We start from the raw sequence: 23,940 nt of genomic DNA, 5'->3' as shown, positions 1-23,940 counted from the left end.
AATGTTGCAGTCCATTATTAAGGAAGAGGCTTCGGGGTACTTGGAGGTACATGATAAAATAGGCTGAAGTCAGCATGGTTTCCTGAAGGGAAAATTTTGCCTGACAAATCTGTTGGAATTATGTGAAGAAATATCAGGCAGGATATCCTTGGATCGACGGAGGATGAGAGGTGACCTGATCAAGGTGTTCAAGATAATGAGAGGCATTGATCATGTGGATAATCAGAGGCTTTTTCCCAGGACTGAAATGGTTAGCACAAGAGGGCATAGTTTTAAGGTGCTTTGAAGTAGGTACAGAGGAGATGTCAGGGGTAAGTTTTTATTATTTTTACGCAGAGAGTGATGAGTGCATGGAATGGGCTGCCGGCGGCGGTGGTGGAGGCAAAACGATAGGGTCTCTTAAGAGATTCCTGGATGGCTATGTGGAGCTTAGAAAAATACAGGGCTATGGGTAAAGCCTAGGGACATGTTTGGCAAAGCTTTGCGGGCCGAAGGGCCTGTATTGTGCTGTAGGTTTCCTATGTTTTTAGGATAGACAAAGGATAGTCAGTGGATATTTGGATTTTCAGAAGGCCTTTGAAAGCCTCAGGCTCACATTCCCAAGTAATTTCAAAATGTTTTTCTTTGCATAACTGTACACATCTTTGTTTTACTGTCCCATTTCTGCAGAGTTTTAACTATTATGGTTTTGTTTTCCATTGTCAAGTCACTGGTCAAATCACTAATGCACTGGATTAATCTACATACAAGTTTCAAAAGCTGCATTCCTGATGCTCTGAAAGCAAAAATTAGATTTTCCGAGGCTGCCATTTATTCTTTCCACAGGGAAGAATTACGTGGTTTTTATAAGCAGGCATTCAGGGGTGCATAATACTAACACTTTCAAGCCTTAAACATATCCAGTGAGCCGCTGGGGGGTGTTAGGGCACATTCTTGTTCCCATAGTGATGTCTTTTACCTGGAGGAAATGAATAGGGTGAAGGTGAGGTTGTTGAACACGTTGGGCGAAGCAGAGGTGTGGGTTGTTACACATGGCTGCTGTCTGAGGAAGTGACAGGTCCATGGGGCATCCCGGAGGGAAGGAGATGATGTAAGAGATAGCCAGTAGAACAGGAATTTATTCTATGTTGCAGATAATGACACCAGTGATAGTGAGAAAGAGGAAACGAGTGGTGGTTTTGTAGTTGCAATCTTATTTTGGATCTCAAGGAGGAGCAATATTTTACTTTCCTGGTTTTAACCCATTCCATATTATCTGACTTTGTATACTGAGATTTGTTCTTCACAGTCCTAATGCACAATGACTTTTTATAACTTTATCCTGCACCTAAGTGTAATTGCTTGGTGAAAATGTAGCGCTAAGTGACCCTAAGGCTCGGCTCCCTGCAGCCTTCTGAGCTCCAAGTAAATCCGCAGCAATTCATTACAACTTTCTTACCAGGAGAATGCACCGGCTTCCGAGTAGATGTCTCTAACACATATCAGTCTTACAGTTCGCGCTTCGCAAGCTTTACCTTCTCTGCAGCGTTGCTGAGTTCCAGTGCTCCATCCTTAAACCTTTGAAGTTTCCCTTTGTTCCTTTTAAAACCCTGTATTAAAGCCTCCTCTATTGCCTATTAGCCTTCATGAATGTTGTTATTAATGCTTTCTATGAGGCACCTGAGTACGTCAGATGTTAATTGTGTTGGGTTAGTTGGCTTGATTATGGGTCTCAGCCCAAAACATTGACTCTTCCTTTCCATAGATGCTTCTTGACCTGCTGGGTTCCTCTAGCTTTTTGTGTGTGTGTCAGTTGTGTAACCCTTAGGTTCGGCCAGCATGCGTTTGTCTCGGGGAAGGCAGCCTCCGGCCCAGCCAGACTGAGAAATCTTGTTTGTTTGGATGCTGTGTGTTGCCCGGTTACAAATCCGTACTGCAAAATATCAGACAGTACACCATAAGCAATTAAACGATTGAGCTTTATAGTTCTTAATCTGACTATAGGGTTAGTAAAGAAAATTAAAAGAAAAAGGACCCATTTTAATGACACAGTCTAACATGTTGGAGCTCACAGTTGTCCATCCATTCATTCCCCATTGACCTCCTTCGAGCATTGTCGACTCATGGACCCTCGCTCTGTCCACTCCGTTCTGCAGTCTACCGACTCTCTCCACTCGTGTCTTCTCCCTTCATCTCTCACCAACAAAAAGCCTGTGAATACCTTCTCTCAGACACACAAGAAGAAACAACACTCCTCTCATTGGATAGTGCACATTCCAAAGCCCCCATTATCTGTAGTCATAACCCAAACATTGCTGCTACAGAGAAACCATTACATTAGCACTGAAACCTTACAGAGTGCTAGTTATATTGTGTCTGTTTGATACAGGCCTGCAACAACAGCTGGTCTCGTGATTACGTATTCCAGTAACTAATGTTCCTTATCCTGCTCCAAGGAAATTAACTTTCGCCATGTGGCGACCCACTTCCTAGCGCACTCGAACCGGCTCACAAATCGCCAGCGCGCCAGCACAAAGGCCAGTCCCAAAAGAGCGCCAGGTCTGCTTCACCAACAAAGGGAAAAGCCTGCGGGGGATTGTGAGTACATGCCCCTTACAGCATCCGCGCCCGGGGAGGGAGGGATGAGGGAGGCTTTAAAGCAAGGCTGTGAAGTTCGAATAAAATCTTCTTTAACTGCAGTTTACCGACTCCGTGTCGTTATTTCAGCGCTGCGTGTAGCACACCGCTACAATTGGTGATCCCGACGGTCCAAACGATTTTTGGACCGGAATGACCGACGCCGCATCTGTTCATGCAGTTTCGTTGAAACTGCCAAGCTTCTGGACGCTGCGACCTCACCTCTGGTTCCAGCAAGCAGACGCCCAATTCCACATTTGGCAGATAACCTCAGAGGACACACGTTACAACTACGTGGTGAGCTCCCTCGACCAGGACACAGCGGCCCAGGTTGAGGAATTCGTACAGTCTCCCCCAGCGAACGGCAAGTACATGGAATTCAAAGCCCTGCTCATAAGGACTTTCGGACTCTCACGGCGCGAGCGGACTGCCCGTTTACTGCACCTGGATGGTTTGGGGGACAGACCTCCATCGGCTTTAATGAATGAGATGTTGTCTCTGGCCAGCGGACACAAGCCCTCCCTCATGTTTGAGCAGGCATTCCTGGAGCAGCTGCCCGAGGACATACGCCTGCTGCTGTCCGACGCGGATTTCAGCGACCCCCGGAAGGTGGCAGCCCGGGCGGACTTGCTGTGGAACGCCAAGAAGGTGAGTGGGGCGTCCATCGCAAAGATCACCAGGCCACGCTCCCAGCAGCAAACCAGACCAGGCTCGGCCACAGAGCCCGCTAAACCCAGAGGCAGGGGTGGGGAGCCCAACGAACAATGGTGTTTCTACCACCAGCAGTGGGGCGCAGAAGCCCGCCGTTGTCGCCCGCCCTGCCAGTTCCCGGGAAACGCCAGGGCCAGCCGCCGCTGATGGCTACGGCGGCTGGCCATAGGGATAGCCTCCTGTATGTGTGGGACAAGCAGTCGGGACGCTGCTTTTTGGTCGATACCGGAGCCGAGATCAGCGTCTTACCTCCGATGAGTTACGACACCCGCAACAGGGCACCGGGCCCCCCCCTGAGGGCCGTGAACGGCAGCACAGTAAGGACCTACGGCACCCGTACGGTGCAGCTACAGTTCAGCTCCAGCCGGTTCACGTGGGACTTCACACTGGCCGCCGTAGCCCAACCGCTTCTGGGTGCGGATTTTTTGCGCGCTCACAGCCTGCTGGTCGACCTGCCGAGGCAGAGGCTGGTCCACGCCGAGACCTTTCAGACGTTCTCCCTGGGAGAAGCCCAGTTGCCAGCCCCACACCTCAACTCCACCACGCTGTCCGACAACAACTTCACCAGAGTCCTGGCGGATTTCCCATCGGTTCTGGCACCACAGTTCACGGCAGCCATGCCCAGACATGGTGTACAGCACCACATCCCGACCCAGGGACCACCCCTCCACGCCCGTACTCGGCGGCTTCCCCCGGACAAGCTCCGACTGGCGAAGGAGGAGTTCAAGAGGATGGAGGAATTGGGGATCATCCGGTGGTCCGACAGCCCATGGGCCTCCACCCTGCACATGGTGCCCAAAGCGACAGGGGGCTGGAGACCATGCGGCGACTACCGCAGGCTGAACGAGGCTACCACACCGGACCGCTACCCTGTGCCGCACATTCAGGACTTTGCAGCAAACCTGCACGGCGCACGGATCTTCTCCAAGGTAGACCTCGTCCGGGGATACAATCAAATCCTGATGCATCCGGACGACGTCCCCAAAACGGCTCTCATCACCCCGTTCGGCCTTTTTGAGTTCCTCCGCATGCCGTTCAGCCTGAAGAATGCCGCACAGACGTTCCAGCGGTTAATGGACGCGGTGGGACGCGACCTGGACTTCGCATTCATCTATTTGGACGACATCCTCATAGCCAGCAGCAGTCGTCAGGAGCATCTGTCCCACCTCCGTCAACTCTACGCCCAACTGAGTGAGTACGGTCTAACAATCAACCCGGCCAAATGCCAGTTCGGGCTCGTCACCATCGACTTCCTGGGCCACAGGATTACTAAAGACGGGGCAACCCCTCTGCCCGCTAAGGTAGACGCGGTCCGCCATTTCCCCCGACCCACCACAATCAAAGGCCTTCAGGAATTCGTAGGTATGGTCAATTTCTACCACCGCTTCCTCCCTTCAGCTGCCCGAATCATGCGCCCCCTGTTCGCCCTGCTGTCGGGTCCGGGCAAGGACATTACCTGGGACGAGGAGTCCGCCGCCGCTTTCATTAAAATGAAGGAAGCCTTGGCGAATGCCGCGATGCTAGTGCACCCCAGAATGGACGTCCCTACCGCCCTCACAGTGGACGCATCTAACATGGCAGTCGGTGGGGTACTGGAGCAACTCATCGCGGGTCGCTGGCAACCCCTGGCGTTTTTCAGCAAACACCTGCGGCCACCTGAGCTCAAATACAGTGCTTTCGACCAGGAACTGTTGGCGCTATACCTGGCAATCCGGCATTTCAGGTACTTCTTAGAAGGTAAGCCCTTCACCGCGTTCACAGACCACAAACCACTTACCTTTACATTCACAAAGGTGTCCGATCCCTGGTCGTCCCGCCAGCAGCGCCATCTGTCCTACATCTCTGAATACACGACGGACGTCCGGAACGTCTCGGGTAAGGACAATGTCGTGGCGGATGCGCTCTCTCGCCCTAACATTCATGCCCTTTCCCAAGGGGTAGACTTTGAGGCGCTGACAGAGGTGCAGCAGGCAGACGAGGAGATCCCGAGTTACAGAACCGCAGTCTCCGGTTTGCAGCTCCAGGACCTCCCCATAGACCCAGGTGAGAGGACCCTACTCTGTGACGTCACCACCGGCCAGCCCCGTCCCGTCGTCCCGGCACCTTGGCGGCAACGCGTTTTCGACTCCATTCATAACTTAGCGCACCCCTCCATCAGTACAACCGTCCAGATGGTCTCCAGCAGGTTTGTTTGGCATAGACTCCGCAAGCAGGTCAGTGAATGGGCCAGAACGTGCATGCTCTGCCAAACAGCCAAGGTGCAGCGGCACACCAAAGCTCTGCCGCAGCAGTTCCACCCCACCCACCGGCGTTTCGACCACATTCATGTGGATATCGTGGGCCCCCTGCCAGTGTTGCGAGGAGCGCGGCACCTCCTGACTATGGTGGACCGGTTCACAAGATGGCCAGAGGCGATCCCGCTCACCGACACCACCTCCGAATCTTGCGCCCAGGCACTGATCGCCACCTGAGTGTCCCGCTTTGGTGTACCGGCCCACATTACCTCCGACAGAGGCGCCCAGTTCACCTCCAGGCTGTGGTCAGCTATGGCAGCCTTTTGGGGACACAGCTGCACCACACAACTGCCTACCACCCACAGTCGAACGGCCTGATGGAGCGTTTCCACCGTCACCTAAAGTCGGCTCTCATGGCCCGCCTGAGAGGAGTTAACTGGGTGGACAAGCTTCCCTGGGTCCTACTCAGCATCCGCACGGCACCCAAAGACGATCTGCACGCCTCGTCGTCGAGTTGGTGTACGGCGCACCCCTGGTCGTCCCCGGGAAGTTCATACCAGCCCCAAGGGGGCAAGAGGAAGAACCCGCAGTAGTCCTGGGCAGACTACGCGAGAGGCTCGGTGACCTGGCCCCCATACCCACTTCGCAGCATGGGCAGAACCCGACCTGCTTACCCAAAGACCTGCAGAACTGTAAGTTTGTGTTTGTACGAAGGGGCGGGCATCGGCCACCGCTGCAACGGCCCTACGAGGGGCCGTTTACGGTGATCAGAAACGACGGGTCCATGTTCGTGCTGGACGTTGGGGGGAGAGAGGAGGTTTTCACGTTGGACCGACTCAAACCGGCCCATGTGGACTTGGCGCAACTGGTTGAGTTTCCGGCACCGCGGCGCAGAGGCCGACCTCCCAAACAGGGTCCAGCCCAGACTGTGAACATTGGGGGGTGTATCGCCGGTTCTGGGGGGGGCGTTATGTGGCGACCCACTTCCTAGCACACTTGAACTGGCTCACAAATAGCCAGCGTGCCGGCACAAAGGCCAGGTCTGCTTCACCAACAAAGGGAAAAGCCTGCGGGGGATTGTGAGTACATGCCCATTACAGCATCCGTGCCCGGGGAGGGCAGGATGAGGGAGGCTTTAAAGCAAGGCTGTGAAGTTTGAATAAAATCTTCTTTAACTGCAGTTTACCGACTCCGTGTCGTTATTTTAGCGTTGCGTGTAGCATACCGCTACAGCCATGCTTAAGAGGAACACCATTTCTGTTTCTGTCAGAATGAGGCTGTTGTTGTAGAAAGGCCCTGCAACAGGAAGCTTTACAAACCCTTGGGATTGAAAATACTTCATGGCAGTACAGGCAATAACAACAATAGATAATGGGCAGCTTAGAGAACAGAAAATCCACAATAACGTAAATGTTTGTCTACAAATCCATGCTGAATTTTGTCAGCATTTTGTTGTTCCAATAAAATCCCTGCCCTCTTTTATTGAATTTTATATTCATTATATGCCAGGGTCAGACTGAGTAAATTTTTCACGAGATGAGTTAAACGGCTGTGGAATGGGGCCCTCTAAAGGGCAGATCTAGTTTGCAGTGCAATCAAAACGCACCACATGAACTCCTACTGATGAGTAGTAACTAGTCCCATCTGTGGAGTCACTGACTGGATACATCCCTTGCATTCATAAAGAGATGAAGTTCTTAAAATAGCCCAAACTGCCCACATGATGTAAAGGATTAATTTTATCAGGTTGTAAGGAGGTTTTAAAAAAAAATCAACTGCATTGTAAGGATATGCACCAGTGTTAGTAGCAGAGCTGTAAGCTGACTAGATCACAAGGTAGTATACAGAGGACTTGCCTTTCTTGAGCCACGTATAGTAAGCAAGAGCAAGAAAGTTTATATTGGCTCCGTATAATACAAGGAAAAGTTGTGATTGTGCCAGGATACCGTTGTGTAACGGTATTAGGGAAGGAACAAAGGATTTTATCAAAGAGAGTATCAGGGCTAGGGGCTTTTACTGCAAGGTGAGACTTGGATAGCACATAAAATGATGAGAATTCTGAAAGTTGAATAAGAAGAACCTTTCTCTCTCAATGGAGCAGTCACTTAATGAGGCTATGGATTTAATGGTACCAGTATAAGCAGTCAAGGGGAGTGGAAATATTTTTTTTTCATTATGGGCTTCTTTCAGCCAGAAGACTTCACAGAACTCGGGAGGTATTTGACGTGGTGTAACCTGCTGAAATGCATGGTCTAATCAGTTCCCATGATTTTTATTTGGCCTGGCATGTACATGATAAGCTGACTGGTCACCTCCCGTGTTGTAAATTTTTGCAGTTCCAAGTTCGTTATTTCTTCTCTGCTGTTTACCTAGTTTAATGCTGTTTAAATGGATTGTTTGCCACCAAAGATCACCTCTGTATTCCAGTGTGTTAAAGGGGTTGATTTGTCGGTATGTCTTCTTAGTTTGTTCCCTATTCAGGTTTGAGGCAAGGTACTAGCACTGGGTGACAAACTGGTCTAGTATTGTGATATCAGGTTATTCATTTCAGGGCAACTGTACATTCTGTAAAAATGCATTGGGTAATAAAATAACACTAGCTTCCAGTCCTGTGCTGTACTAAAACTGCAGAAACCGAGACATATGAAAAGGCATGTTAGAATTCAAAGGACTTTGAAATTGTACACTTGACACAGGTTGTTACATCCCAACTGGTCTGTGTTATTGTATGATTCATAGTTTGGCACTGATCCAGGAGAGATTCCATAATCTATAAAGAAACTAGCTCAGTCTATGCCAGTCTTCGTATAAAATGCTCTTTGTCTGACAAGGATAAATACAGCATGCTAAATATGCCTTTGTTTCAAAGCTACACTCTACAGCAGGATTTCTCAGCCAGGGTTCCTAGAGATAGTAATAAAAAAAAAGGCATCGTTTTTCGAACTTTGCGTGATACGTGATGCTAGTGCTTACGGTGGTAGGCAGTGACTGAGCAGCCCCGTTAGCAATCTCGTTAGAGGTCCCTCAGACCAGTATGGCAGTGGGCAGGAGGACTGTGTTTATTTGGTTGAGTCCATTTTCAGTTTTTGATGCGAGACGGGGGCAGCCATTGGTAATTGGTGAGCGCTGTATTGCACAGAGGGGACGAGGAGCATGAAGTGTGTCTTTCAAGCAATGAATGGACTCTCCCAACTTGGGCTGTGTAGTCAGCCTCTCCCTCCCGAATTACCTCCCCAAACTTCCCCTTGTGTGCTGTTGATAGACTTATGGGAGTGAACAAGCTACCAGTGTAGTAGAAAATTGGAGGGGAATTTTCATAATAAAGAAGGAATTTCTATGTGCTGCAGCTCAGCTGCTGGCCTGCCACTTTGCCGTTGTTGTAAACATTGCAGAAGATGGATTGTGTAGGCTAGAAGTGAACTGTATTGTGGTTTTAGTATTTTTTGTGGTTTTCTCGTTTAGTTATTTATTATGCTGTTCTTATTATGCAGTTCTTCTTATACAGTCTGTCTTTACAATGAAAGCTACTTAACAATGGGTTTTACATGGACCGGTGATCCAAGTTGTCCTATTCCATTGTTCCTCGTCTGTGACAAACACTTACACATGCAGCAATGGCTCCAACAAAATTGAACAAACACTTAACTACATATCACACCTGTATGACACGTAAAAGTACTGATTATTCTAAACTGTAGGCTGTTGGAATTTCAAAACAGAGTAAAGCTTTTGTTAATAAAGTAACAGTCAGTAAAAGGGCCCAGGAAGCAGGTTATTTAGTGGCAGAACTTGTTACTCGGAAAAGGAAAGGTCACACAGTTGATGTGAACCTAATAATGCCAGCATATAAAATTATAATGGGTAAACTGCTAGGGCAAGATGCACTACAAGAAATTGAAAGGTTTTCCTCTCAAACGATAAGTGGACGTATTGATGTCATATCACATGACGCTGAAGAGGTCTTGTGTGACAGACTGAAAAATAGACAAGTCAACAGATTTCATCAATAAATGTCATTTTGTAGTGTTTGTAAGAGTTATAAATGGTGGTAACATTCAAGAAAACTTTTTCTGTTACAAAGAGCTACCCGAAAGGCCAAGATGTATTTAATGTTTGGTCTTCCCAGCTGGAAACAAAAGGTCTGTCTTGGAGGAACTGTGTTGGCATCTGTACTGATGGTGCCCTATCAATGGTTGGCTCCATGAGAGGTTTCATTTCTTTTTTTAAAAAAAGAAAATCTTGACCTTGTCTCAACACACTGTTTCAACATTGCAAATAATTTTTCATGGTGTAAATTACAATAATTGAAATCAATTTACAACTTTTATTTAAGTTAAATCTACTGAGCCTACCTGTAGAAAAATTAAATCCCTTTTTGGCTGAGGCCAGTTCTTTAATAGAAATGTATTATGTTTGCCTTAAGAGTTTTTAAAATTTATGAAAGGGTAAGAAATAAATTAATTCAAGAAAGGTAAGCTAAGCTTAAGTTTTTTTTTCAAGAAAGGTTGGCTGAACATTTATTCTCTACTCAAAAGAGTACTTACAATTATTTTGGAATTATTATATCTACAGCTTACTGATCATGGTAAGGTACCGTGAGCTGTAGATATAAGAATGTTTAGCACGGGCTCCCTGAGGCCTGAAAATTATTTTAAGGGTTCCTCCAGGGCAAAAAGGTTGAGAAAGGCTGCTCTACAGGAATAGCAGCACTGTTTCTAGTGTTTCCCAAGGAAATGTGAGTGGAATAGACAGCAATAGATTCAGAAGTTTGTGTCATTAAAACAGTACTATGAATAGTTGTAGGTACCGCACCTTGGGTGGGATACGTGGTCCCTGGATGCTATGTAGACCAACACTCGGACCCAAATGATGAAAACAAAAAGGCAATGGCTGAGTCCCAAAGCAAAAGCCTCCAGACATTAGGTTTCTGAAATAAGCTGAAAGATGCCAAGTCAATGTGGAGAACAAAACTGAATTGGCATTTCATCCTTTTATTAGTTTAAGAACATGTTTTCAGTTGCAGAAGAGGAGGAGGGATCAAGAGAACAAGACTGTCTGATTTTGTGGTGACCAAGAGAAGTTGAATGGCAATGGTTGAGAGAGAGTGGTGAAAGCTTGTTAATGCAGGTGAATGTGCCAGGGACACTTTTTTTCAGAAAGAGGTTTCCATTTAGTAGAGGCTGGATTATTTCTTGAATCCATGAGCCCTAAATTTTTGAGACATTTGATTATCTGGAATTGTGAAATAAGACTGAGGACAATGGACATCTTGGACTTGTGTGAGTGGCAGGGCTGATGATATTTAAGAGTGACAAAATGAACAGCAATGCAAGAAATAGGGTAAAAATAACATGCAAGAATAAAGGTTAGCAAATAAATTAAGACGGAGGAAAGAGTGACAAAGGAAAAATACTGAATGTAATACTCCATTACTTTGTTTCTTTTCTGGATTTGTTGGTTGTGTATTTCAGGCACAAGTTTCATTAGCTGTGTCCTAACTCCCTAAATACTATTCTCAGCTTTCTGCAGCTAGCTAACAGGAAAAACAGGAAAATAAATGGAGGGTTGATGTCGACTTCATATTTATTTTGAAATTTTTCAAAGATTAGAAATAGAGTGCATGACAATCCTGGCCTATTCAATCAGGTTATGAAAGGAAACTCTTTCAGGGCTCATCAAAAATCATTGCCTTATACTGAGATAATTTCCCCTTACCATATCACATAAGCCCAGGGTTTTGCCTTTGAATCACACTCTGCCCTGTGCTAAATGTTCTGTTTTTCCTGACTGGTATGTCCAGAAGCAGCTTCAATAAACAAAACTTATGAAAGACTTTGTAATGTGAATTGCATGGGGGCACATACACCAAAAAAAAATCACTCATTTCAGAAAGTTGATTGCACCATCAGTTACTGCTTTTACTAACTTCAAAATAATTATCTTTAAACAACACTTAAGGTATTACTCATGAAACAGTTGGCAATTGATGGTCCAAATCTAGTGCTAACTTAATGGATTGTACCCTGAGACAGGAGGGGAATAAACCACAGTTCAGACTGAGACCCTTCATCAGGGCTGGAAGACAATGGGGTAGGAGCCAGAGAAAGGTGGTGGGAGGGCAAAGAGTACATGCTGGCACATGATAGGTGAAACCAGGTGAGGGGAAAAGTGAGTGTTGGGGGGGAAAAGGGAGATGAAGTAAGAAACTGAGAGTTGATAGGTTGAAGAGGTAAAGGGCTTAAGAAGGAGAAATCTCATAGGAGGACAGTGGGCCATGGAAGAAAGGGCACCAGAGGGATGTGATGGACAGTTGAAGGGAAGATAAAGAGTGAGAGTGGAACCAGAACGAGGAATGGAAAAAGAGGGGAAGGGGAGAAATTACTGGAAATTAGAAAATTCAATGTTCATGTAATCAGGTTGGAGGCTACTCGTGGGTAGAGGCGGGAGCAAATATAATGGTGCCATTTAAGAGACTGTTAGATAGGCACACAAATATACAGTGAATGGAGGGATATGGATACGAGCTTTAATTGACATCGTGTTCTGTACATCATGAGCCGCAAGGCCTGCTTCTGGGTTGACTTTGACATAGATTGACGTTACTAATACTATTGTACAAACATTATATACATATACTTATCATCCTACAATAATGTAATGGAGCAGTTAAAATCAGCAGAAGGAACTTTGAATAAGCAAGCTCAGATTGTTCTGCAAAAATTGCAATCGTAATGTGTGGAATATAGCAGAAACCCCTTTAATTTTTCTAGTCCTGTTACAGAATTGTTAAGTTTCCCTTGAAGGAGAGAACACCATGATAGCTCAATGTTTTCCTTTGCATTTGAATTTAATTAAAGATAAAATTATATACCCAGCTCTTGACCACTTAATCTTTTAAGCTGAGTGCTGGCAGTGGTAGATTGTTCGTTTTATTTCAGGGAAGGTTCAGTAGGGTGGCTTCGTTTGAATCCTGCCCAAATGCTGAAGATTGACAGAAAAATGTGAGAAAATGGAAATTTTCAACCAAAGGTTTTGATGGAGTAGGTTCCACCTCTGAAAATAACTTCCTTGCGAAGTAATTAACTATACTGTTATTGAGATGTTGAGTTCTTTCCTGCACCACAGAAAACCACTAGGGGATGCTGTTGCTGCATGGTTTAGGTTATCATTTGCAAGCGCTTCTGCCCCAGTCGTGCATCAGTGTGTCAGACCCATCACTGGAAAGTGGTGCTGGTGTTGCGATAATTAGTGGGCACTTTAGTAACCATTATGTTTTCTGACCCACCCGTTCCTTCTTAATCATAGTTGGGACCAGCTCTAAGTTCACAGATGTGATACAAAGCAGTAACAGTGTTGATTAACATTTATTTTTTTCTCCTTGAATAGGGTTCAGGATAAATCACGCATAGCTGACCTGACATCAATCCCCAGATTCCTTCCGGAGATTACAGTGGGAGCCCATGAGTTTGATGAAATTTATCACGCTTACAAGCAGGTAAGAAACATGGCATAATCCCATATTCTTTGTTTCTGGGTTTATAAATTTAGATTTGTAAATCATTCGCAGCCTGACTGGACATGCAATTTGTGGCTGGGGATGGCTGATGTTTCTTCATACACAGGCTGCATTTTGTTCTACACATCCAGCGTCATTCTGGTCACTGCCCAGTAAGCTGCAGATCAATTGGCCGTTGTCTGAGGCCAACAAGATATAGGATGTGGAGGTGTAATTTTCCTTACACTCTTACTTGCCACAAGCAACCCAAAGATTATTTTCTACCCTTTAACACGAGGGCAACAAGACCGGCTGCTTCTTCAAGAGAGCAGAGACCTTCAACAGAGGAGACAAAGAACAATTATTTCTATGGAAAGTTTTATCCTGTTTCAAGCTGAAAGATAAAAGATTAGCTTTATTTATCTATCTAACTATACAGCAAGGAGTAGGCCCTTCAAGCCTGTCAAGCCAAGCTGAACTGGCAACCCTGGAAAAACCATATTAGCCCTATCCTAATCATGGGACAATTTACAAATGACCAATTAATCTACCCGACTTGTCTTTGGGCTGTGGGAGGAAACCAGAGCACCTGGAGGAAAACCACACAGTACAAATTCCTTACCGGCAGGGGCAGGAATCGAATCCCAATCTTATAGCTGGTGCTGTATAGCTTTATGCTACCGTGCCACCCCCATCCTAACTGATGATGTTACAAGGAGAATTGAGTATAGTGTATAGGTGATTGGCACAGGTCCCAACGTTTAGAGATTTTAACAGTTTCTTTGGTTTTGTTCAGCTATTGGCACCTCTATTGCTGCTGCTTTCCATTGACAATATCTGGGAGAGTGCCTGCACTATCCATCATTGTTCATCTGTTCACACATTTCAGTGCTAGACTTTTCCAGGCATTGATATTATTTAGTTTGACTCTCTGCTCTGTCATGTATTGGGCCTGGTTTCCGTGGTTGTAACAATAATAAAACTATGAGTGTTTGTTGGCAGTAATAAGCTTGAAACTGTCAGGCTTTTCTGGGCAACACACACGCATATTTAAATATAAAAATCTGAACCTCACTGACTACAAATCTCTACTCTCATGAGCTGCACAATTTGGCATCTTATTCTGGCTCTTATCAAGGAAAACCAGTGAACTGATAAAGATTCATAAGTATATTTGTGGTTAGTAAACTTTAGGGGAATTGTGGATTATACAGATTGGGCAAGAAAGTGGGTTTGAGACCAAAGTTTGATTAGACAAGGTGGTGTTGAATGGCAGAGCAGCTTAGGCGACATTTGACCTACAACTGCTATTTCTTGTAATTTTTATGTTCATAGCCTCAGGTATTTCTAAACTATTTTTGTAGACTTAGTGTTCCATCTAGTCACCTGCAGTGTGAGTTTCTAATAGTTAATATGGCAACTATTATTGTTGCATGGCAAGCTTCCTAGGCCTAAATAAACTGATTTTACATGCATGTATTGTAAATGATCGCTAAATAATTTACACCAGATTTTTAATTTTCCTCAGAGACACAAGACTGCAGATGCAGGAATCTGGAGCAAAAAAAAGAGACAAACTACTATATTCGCAGGTTGAGCAGTATCTGTGGAGTGGAGGGGGAGAGGGAGAAAGCAATTATTGACGTTTGGGTTGAGACCCTCCACGCAGTTCCTTTGCCCTCCCCCAGATAATTTTGCTTGGCCCACTGGGTTTCTTCAGTAGTTTGTTTCAGTGATTTTCTTTTATTCTCTAAGTTTTGATAGCTTTTGACATTTGACATTTAACATTTGATAGCTTTCAAATGTTACGCCTGTGCTTCAGTTGTGAATTCCTTCTGCATTTTTACAAAATATTTGTTAAAAATTGTGTTGAGAATTTTTCAAGGGCTGCTCACTGAGAATGACATCATTAGTGCTTGAAGCCAGGCATACCCTGAAGCAAAATCTGACAGCATATTGTGCCAGACTTACAGACACATTACAGGAATCATTACAAAATTCAGACCATAATGAATATTTCTTGTTCTACCCCACCATGACTCAATGACATCCTGTCACCTACTCTACTTCGCATTGTAAGACTCTTTGGAGTTTTAATTATTCCAACTAGTATAGCATACAATCTTTTCAGCAATTTTTTTTTGTTAAGTTGATCTTTGGAATGCAGGCATTGCTGGTAAGGCCAGTATTGATTTCTGACCATTGCTGTTGTGGATTTGTGGCCAGATCAAAGCAGCAAAGCCTGGACTGGAGAGCGAGGAATGAGCCAATGTTTGGCCAGTTTAAGTGCAGGGCCAGATTGATGGCGGCGGACGGGCCAGTGTTCAGCTTGAGGTTTACTCTACTCTGCGCTGAACTGAGGCTATGGCTCCTGGTCTGGCTGCAGCAATGAATTGAGTTTGTGGCTGTGCACTCACTCTCGTAAACTGTAGCTCTGAGTGTTACTCACCTACTTTTTAATGTTTGCACAATTTGTTCTTTTTTCCACACATTGTGTGTTTGACAGTCTTTTTTTAATGGGTTCTATTGGGTTTCTGTGTTTTTGTGGCTGCCTATAAGAAGGATTTCAAAATTGTATATTGTATACATACTTCGGTAATAAATGTACTTTGAACTTTAATTGCAGATCCCTAATTGCTGTCGAGAAGGTGGTGATAAGCCATCTTTTTGAACCATTATAGGTGTTTCATGAAAGTTGCCTCACAATGTTTGTTCCAGGATTCGGAGTGAAAGTGATATATTTCCTAGTCAGGATCGTATGTGACTTAGAGGGGAACATGAAGGTGCTGATGTTCTCTTGTACCCACTTCCCTTGTCCTTGGTTACAGAGGTTTAGGAGGAACAGTCAGAATAGTCTGGATGCATGTTGTAATTCATTTTATGGGTACACCGTTGGTGGAGAGAATAAGTATTTAGGCTGTTGGGTGGTGTAAAAGTCAAGTGGATGCTTTGTCCTCGAGTGTTGAGCTTCTTGATAGATGATGGCACAGGACTTTTACTGGCAAGTGGAAAGTATTCCATCATAGCTGATGGTGGGAAAGCATTGAGAGTTGGGAGGTCAGTCACCATAGAATACCCAGCCTCTGGCCTGCTCGGGTAGTTGCACCACTTATCTGGCTGGTCCAGTAGAGTTCCTAGTCAACGTGACCCCCAAGATTCTGGGGAGGTCAGCAGTCGTAATGTCCAGGGTAGTTTGTTGAACATAGAACAGTTCCTTTGGCTTACGGTGCCAATACAAACCAATCTCTTCTTTTAATACATGGTCCATAATCCCTCTATAACCTATCTAAATGCTCTTAAATGTTGCTATTATGTCTGCTTCCACCACTTCCTCTAGAAGCACTTTTCAGATATTTGCCACTCTAATAAAACTTGTCTCGTATATCCCCCTTTCACCTTAAAGCCGCATCCTCTGGAATTTGGTATTTCTACCCAGGGTAAAAGACCGACTATCTGTCTCTTTCTTACTGAAGTTGGCCTTGCATGGGGTGAAGTAAATTTAATCATTAGCCCATGCCTGAATGTTGGCTGAGTCTTAATATTACTGGTTTATGGTTGTTCATTAGTCAGTTGAAGCTCTCACCCTATTTTTGACCTGATGAACTTAGCAGCCTTAGACAGGAGTCCAACAGTACATGCTTAATCAGCTTGTGAACTGCTGAATTGATGCAACATCAGATAAAAATCTGAATTCTCTGCATTGAAAAAGGGTTTTTCACAGTTGGAAGTCAGATGAACAAAGAATGCATTGTGTGTTTCTCAATCCACCATCTACCATGAAAACCAGTTTTGCTGTTGTTTGCTATGAAGCCACATTAGACATTTCTCAGAAGTAAAGCAATAGCACTTTTAAGCAGTCATTAAAGACACATATCTGTATTTTCCTGGCCATGGAAATAAACAAATTTCTATGATACAGAGTCTCTCCACCCCATTCCTACATAACTGATTATCCTTGTCACATTTTCCTGTTTAGATGCCTGTAGGAATCCTAGCAAGTCCCCTGTGTATCCCATCCGATGTCAGCTGTCTTCATTAGTTTATAAAGCTTAGCAGATAGGAAGATCTCATTATATACTAATGAGGTGGCCTCTGTTGAAATTTTACCCATTATGGTCCTTGATCCATTCACTGGATTTCCCCCGTGATGCTGCTTCCTCTGCTCGATCTTCTTGCTCGTAACAGAACGGCACCAGCAGACGTTGAGAGAGTTAAACCTACAGTTAAAGCCAAAGTCATGCAAGTTCTATATTTCTATCTGATTTTCTTCCCCAGTTTCATGAAACACTTCCTTACTTTATAGATCCTTCTTTGGAGAAGCCTTTCATAATATTCTTTGCTTCAGAGCTTTTTTTCTGCTTCCTGAGGTATCCTTTAGACCAAAGTCACAGAGCCTTTCAGCATGGAAACCGGCCCTTCAGTTGATTGAATGGACAGGGACGACACAGTAGTGTAGTGGTTAGCATAATGCTTTACTGCACGCCAGCTGTAAGATTGGGCTTCACTGTCTGCTGCTGTCTGTAAGGATTTTATACACACTACCCGTGACAATATACAGTGGGTTTCCAGTTGCTCTGGTTTCCACCAAGTTCCAACAAGATGTGTGGGTTAGGGTTAGTAAGTTCTGGGCATGCTATGTTATCACCGGAAGCATGTCAACACTTGCAGACTGCCCGCACAATCCTCGCTGATTCAATTTGATGCTAATGGTGCATTTCACTGTATGCTTCAGTGTACCTGTGACAAATAAAAGCTAATCTAGTCAATCCATGCCCACTACCAAGCACCCGTTTACACATTGATCCCATTTCTTTGTCCCCCACATTCCCAAGAACTCCCCCCTCACCCCCAGGATGTACCACTCACTCACACACTAAGGACAATTTGCAACAGCCAGTTAATTTACTGATCTGCACATCTTTGGGATGTGGGAAGAAACCCGAGCACCTGGAGGAAACTTGCATGGTGAGAACGTGCAAGCTCCGCACAGTCAGTGGTATATGTGAGGGTTGAATCTGAGTTTGCTGGATCTGAGAGGCGGTGGCTCTACTCATGCACTCATGCCATTCTAAACTTGATTAAATCATCTATGGCAGTGGTAATGTTTTCATCAAACTCAAGTCTGTTGCTAGAGCAATTAGGCCACGGTATCCTTCAAGCTAGGAATATCTTCATGTTCCTTTCTGCTACTGTTCTGCCTTGTTCTGCCTGTATACCAGGGGTTACCAACCTGAGGTCCATGGGCCCCTCGGTTAATGGTAGGGGTCCGTGGGATACAAAATGTTGGGAACCCCTGCTCTAGACCTTTCCCGCTAGCTATCCAATGGAAGCAGCTGGTGGGTAAGCTAATGTTCTCGTGTCCGAGAATGAGAAAAGCTTTTCTTTCCACTGTGTCCCCAGAATTTGATGGGAGTGCAGGAGTTTTCTCTTCCTCCTTCATCATTCCTCACGGTGAAGTGGCTAAAAAACCAGCACTCAAACTGGGAGGCCGGGAGGGCAGAGTGATAACTGGTTCAGATTTGTTCTCGGTATCTTTCAGTGGCTTGATGAAATGTTTAAAGTTTAAAATGATAATTCAAAATTTTGGAATATATTATGGATATGAAGGGTGAACTACATGCATTTGGAAGAGATGTTTTTTCCAGTTTTTAGGAATTAATGTTTCTTTCAATTGTAATGCCCATTTCCCTCATAACTAGGTCAAGTATCAGTTAGTGGAAAGAATTTCCAAGGCAGAGTGCATAAAATAATGTAGTTAGGTTTATTTCCCAATCAGAATCCTTCTGTGTAATTTGCCAAGTTTAGGACGTGGCTGTTGGCCATCAAAAGCTGGAGTCCATGATTACTGGCGAACTGGTTGGAGACCTTAAGGACAATGATAGAACTGTTCCTTATCCAGGCTGGATTTTAGAGCTAGAAGGGCATATTTCATTACCCAGGACCCCTGCCCCTTGCCCCACACAGAAACATCAAACCAAAAATGAGTAAACTGCAGAATTAAATCAAACTAATTAAAGACATTGACCAAGGACCTTCAACTAAAGTATCCATTGCCAAAAATACATTTGGGTTAGTGTAATGAGTGGTGACCAAAGAGATTTTTGTCAAAGCTGTGTTTTTTTATGATTAATGAAATGAAAAATCTGCCATGGGAAAGAAAAAGAATGTTTTGAGCCAGTCACAGTGTCCAGCACAGAGACTGCACATTTCTGTTCTGGCCGCAAACCACAACTCTTCTATACAGCCTCTCATTTTAAAGGCATTTTTGGCAGCACAGTTCAAAGCTGGCTATTTTTAGTCTAGCCACAAGCTGAGTTGTTACTGTGAAGGAAAGAGGAAATGTGATCTCAGGGGATGTGTCAGGGTTAATGATTCTGTGGAAAGCAATGTAAGACTGACATTAAACATAAAGATGAAGCAAAAAAAAACCCCACAGAATATTGTTCACCGGAAATCTTGCTTTTACTTCTGTTTTGAACAGAGGTTTTACTCCCCTTGGGACTAAATTTATCTCTGACCTTTTTATATTGTTCTAAGATGTTTAGGGTCATTGGTGCTTTGCACTGAAGATGAGAGAGGCTTTATAAAGGACGACTGATCATTCAGATCTTATTTTTATTTCATATTTAGCTGAGGTTGTCTTTGGGAATTGAGTGTCTTTAATGTATTTACTTTGCCCAGTTCTTAAGACTATTTGGCTGAAATATTTGGGAAATACAAGGAAGGTTGTAAACGAAGAGGCGCTTATTGCATACTTGCAAACTTGTCCTGTTAAGCACTGCATTAAATAATGAATGGAACTTACCACAGATGCATGTGACTCCTTCTGGGAATAATCAGCTAATCTTTTTGTTCTACCAAAAATGTGGGCAGTTGCTGAAGGGTGCTGTGATCTCAGCACGAGACTGACAGGAGCTGCCCTGCCTTCCTCTCTACTTCCTACCCTGGGAGTATTGATGTCAGGGCTTATTAAAGCCTTAAAATAAAAACAGAAAATGTTAGGTCAGTAAACACCTGTGGAAAGAGAAACAGTTCGTGTTTCAGAACCATCTAGAAAACAAGTTTTAATTTGCAGAAAAAAGGGGAGACAACAGGGGAACAAAGGGGAAGATGCAGGACAGGCAAACACTGGAAGGAATTAAATGGCACAAATTGTAGTGGTGTTGGTGAATAACAAAAGATATACCAGGGGATGGTGTAAGTAGCAGGCTGTGAATGGCAGGAGACGAGGAGGAGCAACACAGTGCTGTTTCTGTGAAATTTTTAAATTTGATGTTGAGTCTTCAGCCTGTAAAGTAAGAACTCAGATGGTACGATGTTGGGCTTCATTGGAGCAATGTAGAAGGGGATGGGATGGAAAATTACAGTGACAGGAAACTGGAGCCTCCAGATGCCCAAAGACTGAATGGAAGAGTTTTTCAAAATGGTTACCTGATTTGCATGTGGTGTCACTAACCTGGAGGAGACCTCCTACTGAATTGCACAGTACGTGAAATTGGAAGAATGATAAGTAAATGATTGCTTCAGCAGGAAGGAATATTTCAGTGTGAAAACTATGGGAAGTGTTTTGAGTATTGGTGAATTATCAGCTGTGATGAAGTGGGTTCTCCCCTGCATCCTGCTTCACTCTCATTAACGCCTCCTTGCTGCCATAAATCCTAGTTCTTGCTCTATTTTCGGGTAAAATTCTTTGCAAATTTTAGTAAAATGGAAGATGCAGTACAAATAGGGGAATTTGCTTTCAGAATTATAATTTATTTTTTTCACAGGTCAATTAAAAATAGAACAAAACAAATTGTGAAACAGTGACTACTTTCAGACTGGATTTCGCACAACTTGTACAAAGCATTCACACCTTGGTACCTTTGATTTTTTTTCTCTCTCTTTCAGCTCCCAGGTCGGAAGTATGAGAAAGGTTTCAATGCTGACGTTGGGGACAAATGGATCTGGTTAAAGTAACTGTGCAGCTTACAAAAGAACAATTAAAATTGATTTAAGAGGAACAGAAAGTGGTAAGGAGAGGGAACTCTTTGCTCTCATGTGAAAAACTGGTGTCCCACTGAGCTAAGCACAGCAAACCTGTCTGCAGTTGCTCTCAGTCTGTTCAGAATTTTGAGCACCTTATTAATTGACAGGTATCTAATAAAACTCAACATTGAACTCACTGGTGTCCTGTCGGTCTAAATGAAACAAAGTGTGGTGACATGTAGCAGACTTAGATATGCATTCCACATGTAAGATAGATACGGCACCAATGTGCTATGACAGATTGATTGAAGTGGTATATCATCATTCTGTAGTCCAGTGAAAGATGGGCTCCCAACCCAGAGAAACACACCTGATAAGATGTGCCCACTTATATTATCTAAGAGGTTTGTGTTTCCTGAACCTGTTCCCTGATAGTGACTAGCTACACTTCACCAGCTCTCATAGCCCTTCCATTGTATTGTTAGTCTAACTGTCCAACATCCAGATTTGAGCAGAATTTTTCTTGTTGATAAAGGGGAGGAGTAAATAACATGAGATCTAGAACATCACAGTCGGCCCTCCTTATCCGTGGATTCCGCATGCACGGATTCAACCAACCGTGGATCGGGAAAACCTGGAAGTTCTCTCTCCAGCACTTGTTTGAGCATGTACAGACTTTCTTTTCTTGTCATTATTCCATAAACAATACAGTATAACAACTATTTACATAGCATTTACAAAGTATTAGGTATTATAAGTAATCTAGAGACAATTTAAAGTATACGGCAGGATGTGCATAAGTTACTGCGGATCAGGAATCGAAAAAAGAAATGGAAGTTCTCTAAGTCAGAGCAGATATATCCAGTATTATTTAGTGTCAGTCAAACGTTTGTCTTAGTATATAGTATATATTTTACCTTTCTATGCATGTAAAACACTTTAGAATCATATGTAGTTCAATAATTAAACCACTGCGTTGCTTAGTAATAATTGTAGCTTTCATCGGGGCAGGGCCTTCACATGCTCTATTATTCTCACTTTTTCCTTTAGAATGATTCCAATCGTTGACCAACTGCAGCCTAACACTTTTCCAATGACCAATGGCATTTCACCTCTTTCCGAACGCTTTATTATTTCCATTATTATTATTATTATTATTTCAATTGTGATCGTTTTTCGAAACAGAAACACTGCGGGCGTCAGGTCCCAAGCTCCACTGGGTCCTAAAGTCCACCGCACTTGAGACAGGTTAAATAAGCTCCGGAGCTCTGCTGGGTCCTAAAGTCCACCGACTTGAGCTTCCGCGTTTTTTGGTATCCGCAGGGGGTCCTGGAACCAATCCCCCGCGGATAAGGAGGGCCGACTGTATTTCTTTATGGTGGATGATTTGCAGAAAATCCACGGGAGGGTCATTTAATCAATTTTCAGTATGTCACTTTATTTGGATGAGTTGGGACCCACCTCAGAAGAGTGTTGCTGGGGGAACTGTTTAATTAAGTATTCTAAGATGCTACAGAGAACTTGTGTATGGCAACTTGTTTCAATTATAATAGTTAAGAAGGGCCCAGAATCCAAATGCAAGTTATCCAAGGCCTGATCTAGGTCAGGTATGGTCCTTTGGAATGAGCTATTCTCTAATAGATGTGATCTCTTGCATTCCTATAAGTGAGTGTGGTTTTGTTTCTGGCTGATATTGTATAAGGTTCTTTTGGGCTCCTAACATTTTTCATATTGCCATGTTCCTATAACATGGGCATTTTCCAATTTAAAGTGGAGCCCTGTTTTCAGAATTAATTGGCTTTGGAGGTGGTGCAGAGGAAGTCTACCAAGTTGATTCCAGAGATGAGGGAGTTAGACTATGAGGAGAGATTGAGTTGCCTGGAACTATACTCGCTAGAATTCAGAAGAATAAGTGGAGATCTTATAGAAACATATAAAATTATGAAAGCAATAGCTAAGATAGAGGCAGGAAAGTTGTTTCCAATGATAGGTGAGACTAGAACTAGGGGACATAGCCTGACGATTCGGAGGAGTAGACTTAAAACGGAGATGAGGAGGAACTGCTTTTCCCAGAGAGTGTAATTCTCCATCCAATGAAGCAGTGGAGGCTACTTCAGTAAATATATTTAAGACAAGGTTGGATAGATTTTTACAAAGTAGGGGAATTAAAGGTTATTGGGATGGAGATGAGTCTGTAGTCAGAATAGCCATGATCTTACTGAATGGTGGAGCAGGCTCGACAGGCCAGATGGTCTACTCCTCCTATTTCTTTTGTTCTTATGTTCAGCTGTATGAACTCCGCCTTCCTCTATTCTTTCCTCAACACCATTCAACTTTTAAGGCTCTTGTTAAAACCTTATGGTCACGTGTCCCAATAAGTGCAGATGTGTTGTCAGATTTATTTTTATTCTGTTTCTGAAATAGCCTGTTACAGGCACTTTGTACAATTCGGATATCAAACAATGATACAGTATACAATAAAATCAGAAAATGACCATAAGTCAACAGCAAAATGCTGTCACAAAGTGAAAGAAATGAGAAAAAGTTGAAAGTACTCATTAGATTAGGCAGCAGTTGCTGACTTGATGCAAGGTTATGGTCTGGATATGTTAACTCTGCAGACAGAGCTGACTGATCTACTGAGTGATTTTTTTTTTGCTTTATTTGAGAGATGTTTGTCCCTGTTACCCTATTCTGCTGAAAATGGGAATTCAACCTACATTTTGAAATTAATCCAAAAAATCACAAATGAAATGCACAAGGTTTTTACACTTGTTCAAAGACAATAATCCTTTATCTGATCATTTCCTTATCTGATAAAGGATTATGCAGTCAGACCCTGCATAATGTGTTCCTCGGAGGTAGAGCACTATGTAAATCAGCGCCATGCGGGGTCATTATAACATTACGTAAATG

The 23,940-nt window shown here is 43.9% G+C and overlaps 1 protein-coding gene across 3 annotated transcripts in view; it reads left to right on the top strand.

The window, feature by feature from the left end:
• Positions 1–21,220, top strand: part of ndufa10 (NADH:ubiquinone oxidoreductase subunit A10) — an 86,044-nt gene extending 64,824 nt beyond the window's left edge. For all 3 annotated transcript variants that reach the window (XM_073046739.1, XM_073046740.1, XM_073046741.1), the window contains 2 exons: positions 12,948–13,056; positions 20,947–21,220. In XM_073046739.1, the coding sequence (XP_072902840.1) occupies positions 12,948–13,056; positions 20,947–21,015 (178 nt within the window). In that variant the 3' untranslated portion in view covers positions 21,016–21,220. The remainder of the gene's footprint in view (positions 1–12,947; positions 13,057–20,946) is intronic.
• Positions 21,221–23,940: the final 2,720 nt, after the last annotated feature.

Source organism: Hemitrygon akajei, chromosome 5 (genome assembly GCF_048418815.1).
Source record: "Hemitrygon akajei chromosome 5, sHemAka1.3, whole genome shotgun sequence".
NCBI classification, from domain to species: Eukaryota; Metazoa; Chordata; class Chondrichthyes; order Myliobatiformes; family Dasyatidae; genus Hemitrygon; species Hemitrygon akajei.
This window is presented reverse-complemented; position numbering and strand designations above follow the sequence as displayed.